Genomic DNA, 8,652 nt, shown 5'->3' with positions numbered 1-8,652 from the left:
TGAAATGCAGTTGATTGAATTTCAGAGTAGTCCAATTTGGAAGCAGAAATTCATTGACCTTAGAGTTGACTTGGAAAACATTGAAAAAAAAAAGCGATTATAGATGGGAGTACCAGAGAGAAGTGCAGAAAACGAACTATTGATGACTTGGAATGCCATTCCAGAAAATTTTTCCTGTTTAAAAAACTTTGCAACAGCATTGCTCTCCATGTTTTCATCTACACATGCTTGTGAATCTTTGTTCTCAGTGATGAACTTTATTAAGTCTCGTAATAGGAGTAGCCTGACGGATGAAACCAGTAGTTCGTGTATATCTCTGAAGGTCACGAAATATAAACCCGATGTAAAATCTCTGTCATCAGTGATGCAGCAGCAGAAGTCCCACTGATAATATATCAAAAGGAGCCGTAAAGTTTTCTGTCGGACTGATACTTTATATGACTGACGTTTTCTTTAGAAAGTGACCTAACCCTAACTGAAAAAGCTTTTTTGCGAGTTTTCTGCCGGACGGATATATGATGTCTTCTTTTGAAAAGGGCAAAGATTTATTGTTGTTTGGACGTTGTTTTGAAGATGAATAAATGTATTTTTCATCATAATATACTGTGTTTTTACCGCTCGAGTGAATTTTTGTCATTTCTTCAGGTTCTTCACATACACCTTAAGAATGTGTTCTCAAAAAAGTTTGGTTGGCACGCGGAAGAATTTTGTGTCAGAGATTTTGCCGGTTTTGGCACGCACGCACAAAAATGTTGCCCACCCCTGATCTAGGATAATAAACATCCCATAAAAATTGAAAAAAACTATTTAATATAACAAAAAATCATATCAATAACGGATTTTTAAAAGGATAGCACATAGCAAATACAGGTATAACTCTTGTTAACGGAACAACCAGCCAACACTTAAATGTATAAACTTTTATTACCGTTTAAGGACAAGCCTATAGATGGCACTATATATATTTAAGTATCAACGTAATTACTACAATTTGTCAGCCCCTTGAGGATGACTGTTTGTGGTTATTGAAAACGTCGGGTTGTCATTATTCTATTAGCTAGTGTGATTTTAAATTTATATTCAGTCTAAAGCGTAACTTCCAAGAGCTTATTGTCTGAAACTGCAGGTAAAAGCCTGTATGGAATTAGAACCCCTCTCAAAGGATAGTGAAAATAAGGAAATGTTATACTTGTATGGAACATGGCCATTAAAGCTGTTATTAAACCAAGGAGCCAATACTCTAAAGATGAGTCTTCAAGCCCAATCAGGTCAAAGGTACAAGAAAGGGTTTAACCAGACAACGGGTAAAAGGAATTAGTTGGACATATGTGGTGAAGTCCAGCTGAGAATATCCTATCTGTTCCAAATAATATAAGGAGTTAATTATTAAAAGAAACCAATCCACTGGTTTACTTATGGGAAGCCTTGCAGCATGTTGACCAATAATGGTTCTACATCTACAGTAGTCCGACTCGACTTGGTAATGAAAGATGGAAAATTACTTTTAGTGATAAATAAAGAAGATGAATTTATGCGAACAGCAAATTGACATACAGTTACAAATAAGAGGAAAGTTAATGTAGCAACTTCTTTATACTTAACGACGTGTGGGCAACTGACATCGAGGAACATTGCATATTTTCAAAGGTCTATTACTAGGAAATCCTTGTGCCCTATATGACAGTTAATACACCAAAGATTAAACTTCCAGTCACATCAAGGAGGGTTGTCATTAGAACATCAAGAAGAGAAATACTCATACCACAAGTTATTAGGAATATATTTACATGTAGTGACTTGGGCATAGTAAATCCAAACACTCCAGCATGTATTGATGGATTGATGGTTGGATACAGTCTGGTGGATCTGAAGAATACAGCTATAATCATTCAGGCATGAACAAAATGAACCATAGAATTTATGTCTGTATTGGACATTACAAGAAGTACTGTTGTACAGAAAGTACTTCCACATTAAAGAACATCAGAAATAGCCACCTTCCAGGCAAGATGTAGAAAGTCTGATTTCACATCCTTACATAATGGCAGCTGACCATCTCACTTACAAAAGCTTAATAACCAGAACTGTGGATGTGTTATAGCTGATGAACTCCATATAATACATGACTTGCTCATGGAATACCAAGATACTTTCTCCTGTAAACCTCATGATGCAGGCTTAATAAATAAAATAGTTCACAAGATTGATACCGGAGATGCAGCCTCAATACATCAGTTTGTCAGCGGCATCCCACTTGCAAAACGGGCTGAGGCTTCCAAAGAAATAGAAGTCACGAAGGAACAAGAACCAATAGAACAAAGTACCAGTTCATGGGCATCATATACTGTACTTGTGACAAATAATGATGGATCCATAAGGTTCTACGTGGACTAGTGGGAGGTGAATGATGTCACAAAGAAGGATCCCTACCACTGCCAAGAATTGAATCTAACTTGGATGCTTTATCTGCATCAAATTGTTTTCCAACTTTGACTCTTCAGTGTGGATATTGACAATGGAAGTAGATGAATTAAGTAGAAAGAAAACAGCTTTTACTACAGGAAATGGACTGTGACAATTTAGTGTCTTACCATTTGGATTAGGTAATGTCCCCGATACATTTCAATGCCTAATGAACTGTGCTCTCTCCTAATCACCCAGGAATCTTGTACTCATCTATGTGGATAACAGAACTGCACATGGGAAGATCTTTGATGATGCTTATGATGGGCTAACGAAAGTTCTGGATTAGTTGTGGAAAGATAACCTCAAGATAAACCCCAAGAAGTGTGAATTATTCTGTCAATAGGTGAGTTTCCTGGGACACATTGTCAGCAAAGGAGGAGGAGTGTCTACAGATCCATCTAAGATTATATCTGTTCAGAATTGACCAATAACGAGGAATTTGCGTAATTTAAGGTAATTTGTGGACTGTGCTCTTACTATTGGTGTCGTTTTGTAAAATCATTTTCTAACATAGCTCGTTCTCTACAAATTACTTAAAAAAGTCAAATAAATTTTTGTCTGCTGATTGTGAGCAAGCATTAATAAACTAAAAATATTAACCACCATTCCTGTGTTAGTATACCTAACTCTTGAAGATCCACTCAATTTAGATACAGATGCCCGTGAGTTTGCAGTGAGAGCAGTATTATCACTAGTTCAACGTGGAAAAGAAAATGTGATTACCTATTATAGTAGGTAGTGAATGCTACAGAAAGGAAGTATTAGCACTAGAAAATGGCTGTTTAGTGTTATTTAAATCCTAAGTAATATTTATTATTACCTATATGGACAAAAGTTTACACTCCACGGAGATCGTGCAGCATTGAATTGGTTTATACATTTTATGAATACAGAAGTTCAGATAGCAAGGTAACTCACATAACTGCTGGAGTATAACCTTAATACTGTGTACTGCCCTGGATGGAACTATGGTGACACATTATCCCAACGACCATGTCTTAAGTCTTAATGAAGAATGTAAACATCGTGAAAAGAGGGAAGCGTGAGACAGTAAAAAAAGACCAACTTAAGTAAAACTGGAGTGTAGTCCAACAAAGCGACATACGCAAGTGATAATGAAGTACTAATGTGGTCCAATACTCAGCTAAAAGATGCTCAGGCAGAAGAGACGAGTTTGAAACCAGTTATTCAGTGAATCAAGAATAGTGCAGAAAAGCCCTGATGGCAAACAATCGTTCCATACAGCCTGTAGACGATGTACTGGACACAATGGGAATCATTATGCCTACAAGAAGACTTGCTATGTCAGAAATGGGAAAATACCAGAGGTCAGAAACAATTATTAAATTTGATACTTCTACAGTCTATATTCCACAGCATTCAATAATCTCCACAACGTTGCAAGAGCTGGATAATGAGATGTTACGAAGCCACTGGAGAGTGTAAGAGAGTACTTCTATTGGATTGAGTATAGTGGATCTAGAGAGTATTGGTGGAAATCCTGTGAACTATGCTGTCAGCAGAAAGGTCTATGAAAGAAACAGCATGGGCAGTTACAGAAGTATTTTGTTGGAGTACCATTTGAAAGTGTTGCTGTTGATGTATGGTTTTCTACCATAGAGTAACAGTGGAAATATATGCATCATGGTTGTGATGGACTATTTCACCAAGTGGCCAGAAGTATCTGTTGTTTCTAGCCAGAAAGCAGAAACTCTAACAACGAAACTCATCAACGAATTTGTTCTAAGATTTAGGATGTCTGTGGAACTTCACTCAGATCAGGGATGAAACTTAGGATGACCATTGTTAGTGGAAATAAAAAAGATCGGGACACAGCCATTCATCCATCTTCTGATGACATTGAAGAGGTACAATCATACACTTTTAAACCAATTAACCATTTATGTGAACGAACATAAGAAAACGTGGGATATAGATTTTTCACTTCTACTTACGAGTTATTAAACATCAGTACATTAAGCTACAGACAACACACCATTATCATTTATGTTCGGGAGAGAACTAAAAGTGCCATTAGACCTTCTATACTCACAACCAGAGAACAGTCTCTCAGCAGAGTCTTATACAGAATATGCAAAGAGACTAGGGAACCCTAGGGAAAGACTTAAGCAAGTTAGTGTTAAAATCGAAAGTTACTATGATGGTAATGCTGATAAGATTTGATTCCATGATATGGTTACACAATCCCCATCACAAGAAAGGACGAACTCCAAAGTTAAGCAGGTGTTGGAAAAGGCGATATGTTGTAATTAAAAGAATCAAAGATGGAAGCCAGAAAAGTAGGCAGTCCAAGCCAAAGGGCATCCATCATGATGTTTTTGAAAGTACATCGGTGAGACAACGACCAACTTGGCAACACCAAAGAAGAACTTGTGAGTGGAAAGTTAACCTGCTGAGGATCCAAGGGTTCCTGTTGAAATCACTTCCAGAGAATCATCAAGGATAGAATCACGAGGATATTCACTCTGCCATCAACCTAGGACAGGATAGTCAGTGATGGTAAGGGACAAGAGATCATCCCAATTGCATACTATGGGCCTAGAAAAAGAAAACCTAATAAAAAAAAGACTTGGTGAATGGACAGTTTAATGTACTGTTTTATTTGTGTATTAGGTTGTTCAAAGGAATTCACAATCCAGAAATGGGCAGGGTTGTTATAATCTAGTTCTTTGCTAGAGGGAGTTGGTAATCATGAAATTGACATTAGATCTAGAAAGTTTATAAAAATAGTCCTAAAATACCGAAAACGGCAATGATGATGTATTAATCTAGAAATTCGTGGATTTTAGAGAAACGAGAGTACATTATAAATACAGTGTGTGAAGATTCATTTACAATTCATTGGAGTGATTTAGTTTAGTGTTTGTGGTGAAAGTTATCGTGTCTAATAAGTTGATCGATTAGTATATAAATTCTATAAGTAATTTTATTTGTAAGTGTAAGTTAGACATACCATTAGTCTCAGAATTTCTATTCAAACATTGTTTGTGAACTTAGGCCCACGACTTATGTCAAAGTGAACGTAGCCTGTAGAAAACGTTATAGAAGAAATACATTAATTTGTTATCGTTACAATTATTTCAAGTATCTGAACAACAGATAAAGTGTATAAACGTTTTGTTTTTTTCGTGTGTATTATGTTTTCTCTTACTTGTGGTACAGTTGATTTCATCACTTCCGTCCCAACAATCTATATAACCATTACACTTGCGGGAGATTGGCAGACAGGAGGTGTCGTTTCCACAGTGGAACTCGTCTTCTTTGCAAGCTGTGTTTAAAAAAACAACAACATTTATAACGTATCTATGGTTACGATGTTTCACCATCAGGTACAACAACCTAATGGTGCCAAGTTAACCTGGTGAAACGATCTAACCATAAATGTTATACTTCTATATGTGACAATAAATAAAAAAAAAACAGTATCGGTCTGATATAAGCTTTATTTGTTTCTAGCGTTGTATGTCCGCAGACATACCGCTGTGCCACTGGGGGGACCTGATAGATGCATCACTATGATATGATTTAAATTATCATGATGTTCCATATACTTGCGACTAAGTTCTGACCAAAAGCTTACCACAGTCAGCTTCATCACTCATGTCATAACAGTTGAAGTGACCATCACATCTCCGTTTAGCTGGAATACACAACCCGTCTCCGCAGCGCCACTCTCCAGAGTGGCATTCTAAGAAAACAAAACACACCTCGTTCATAAAGCTCATAGTTTTTTATATATAAAAAAAGCATTATTGGTGTATCTTCATGTTTTCAAATAAGAATATTTCGATCTAATTTACTTTTATTCTCGACGTGTTGGTAACCCTAACATTTAATAAATGCACATCACAAATAACTCCAAAGAACTGACAACGTACCAGAAATATCCACACATTGGTATAAGTGGTCATTCAACTGACGACAGAGCTCTTGAGGACCAGCGCACCACCCACCACACCCTCTGGGGTCCTGGAGATCCACTGGGGTCACGCACTGAGGGGTCAGAGCTCCGACGGAGAATAAACAGATTGCATCGTGTTGACAAAGACCGCAAGGTCCAGCTGTGAGTATAAATGTAAAAATATAATAATAATTCGAACCCCTCAGGTTATTTTTATAATATTAAGATTCATAATAATTACATAAACGTGAGTTTATAAAAACTTGCATGCTTGGAGAGTTGTTAATAGTCAGTTGTAACTAATGTTTGTCCCTTAATAATAATAACTTTATTTCTTTAACCAAATATATCGTGCAATTTCTAGAATTTTTAAAATAGTTCTTATGGTTTTATATATTAGTTACGTAAGTTATCACTTTCCTCGTGTTCAGGACAGTTTAAGGGATAAATAATGAATTATTAACAGGATATTTTTCGTCTAAAACTTCTGTGATGTTGGTTACGTTTATACAGTTGTTGCTGTGTTACTCTTTCCCGAGCGAAACCAAAACCAAAATATACAATAACAGTTTCATCCCATTTGTATTTGTTGTCCTAGATAGAAATGATGCATGAAACAATCCGAGTTTCTTTGGTCTCAGCCAGACATAGGAAGTGGTTTTACACCCATTAGAAACTCACGTAATAAAAATATTTATAAAAATAAACACATTATGGATATATAATGATACAAAACATTATCACATAAAATACAACGATTATCCTCGCACTGTTATTAATTATTTCCGATATTCTCTATCTATTAATAAATCATATTGATAATGCATAAAATGTATTTCAATTTTGTTCTTTATATCCTTTACATATGCTTATTATAGAGACGGTTTCGTGGGTAATCATTTTATAACTCCTTATTACAGAGAAGGTTCGGTAAGTAATCATTTTATAACTCCATATTACAGAGAAGGTTTCGTGGGTAATCATTTTATAACTCCTTATTACAGAGGATGTTTCGTGGGTAATCATTTTATAACTCCATATTACAGAGGTTTCGTGGGTGATCATTTTATAACTCCTTATTACAGAGAAGGTTTCGTAAGTAATCATTTTATAACTCCTTATTACAGAGAAGGTTTCGTAAGTAATCATTTTATAACTCCATATTACAGAGAAGGTTTCGTAAGTAATCATTTTATAACTCCTTATTACAGAGAAGGTTTCGTAAGTGATCATTTTATAACTCATTATAGAGAAGGTTTCGTGGGTGATCATTTTATAACTCCATATTATAGAGAAGGTTTCGTGGGTAATCATTTTATAACTCCTTATTATAGAGAAGGTAATCTGATATCTTTCTCACTTTATTTTTCTGAGAGATAAACTCCCAGACATTAGAGAGAGTATCCTAATTAACCAGCTTATTTTATTGTTTAAACGACAAAACTCACATGTAATGTTTCTTCTCCTGGACGTGAGTCAAGCAGAAAAGATCAATTCATACTTACCAGAAGGATCTGTTGTTGCGTCACTAATAATTTCGCTTTGTACTGTCCATGATTCAGCCTCGTCTGTCGTCACATTTGTAGAATCAGACACACTTTCCGACGAGGCTAAAGATGGTCTTGTTGAGGGCGAGAAAGAGCTGGACGGTGGAGTTGGAAAACACACGCAATCTAATATCTCAATCTCGTAGCTGCCTTGTCGCTTGCACGGATCGTTGCTATGCAACCGCATTCCTCGACCGAACTCGGTCCTACAGTCTCGAGACCGGCTGTGGATTCGATTGGAGTCACACTTTCCCCCCAAGTCCTTACACGAAGACCACTGACCCCAAGGTGACCAAGCAGCTGAAATTCCAAGAAAATCAATAACACAGAATATGTCGTTAAAGAAAAACTCAATTTCAACAGCTTCTCGTGCATAAATTGCACGTGCACACTACTCAACGCGCCCACGAGAATCAGTAGAATAACTAAGAAATACGGATAATAAGAGATGGACTTATAACAATAAATAAGTCCAATACAATAATAACAAGTAATGTCATGTAGCAGGAGAACTTAAAATAACAAATGGTCGATAATTTTAATTTGTGTTCGAAAAAAAAAAACCGTCTAGAAATTTCATGACTATAATCTAAGCTGGAGTTTTTATTGTTAGACTGGAAATTCATACATAGTTTCAAATTATAATCGCTGGCAATATAAATATTTAGTACATAAAATTTAGATGAAACTTTCAACACTTTTTCATTATAAAAATAT

General features: G+C 36.0%; 2 protein-coding genes across 2 annotated transcripts in view; both read right to left on the bottom strand.

Moving 5' to 3' along the window:
• The window catches only part of LOC106473398 (low-density lipoprotein receptor-related protein 8-like), a 15,733-nt gene extending 7,130 nt beyond the window's left edge, over nucleotides 1-8,603 (bottom strand). The window contains exons 1-4 of the mRNA XM_022401853.1: nucleotides 7,894-8,603; nucleotides 6,366-6,548; nucleotides 6,068-6,175; nucleotides 5,639-5,755 (exon numbers count right to left, since the gene is read on the bottom strand). Of these exons, the coding sequence (XP_022257561.1) occupies nucleotides 5,639-5,755; nucleotides 6,068-6,175; nucleotides 6,366-6,548; nucleotides 7,894-8,122 (637 nt within the window). The 5' untranslated portion in view covers nucleotides 8,123-8,603. The remainder of the gene's footprint in view (nucleotides 1-5,638; nucleotides 5,756-6,067; nucleotides 6,176-6,365; nucleotides 6,549-7,893) is intronic.
• Nucleotides 8,545-8,652, bottom strand: part of LOC111089411 — a 19,444-nt gene continuing 19,336 nt past the window's right edge. Inside the window, exon 6 of the mRNA XM_022401854.1 lies at nucleotides 8,545-8,549. Coding sequence (XP_022257562.1) covers nucleotides 8,545-8,549 — 5 coding nt within the window. The remainder of the gene's footprint in view (nucleotides 8,550-8,652) is intronic.

The sequence above is a fragment of the Limulus polyphemus genome, unplaced genomic scaffold (genome assembly GCF_000517525.1).
Source record: "Limulus polyphemus unplaced genomic scaffold, Limulus_polyphemus-2.1.2 Scaffold6143, whole genome shotgun sequence".
Taxonomy (NCBI): domain Eukaryota; kingdom Metazoa; phylum Arthropoda; class Merostomata; order Xiphosura; family Limulidae; genus Limulus; species Limulus polyphemus.
The sequence above is the reverse complement of the archived record's forward strand: the minus strand, read 5'-3'. Positions and strand labels throughout refer to the sequence as shown.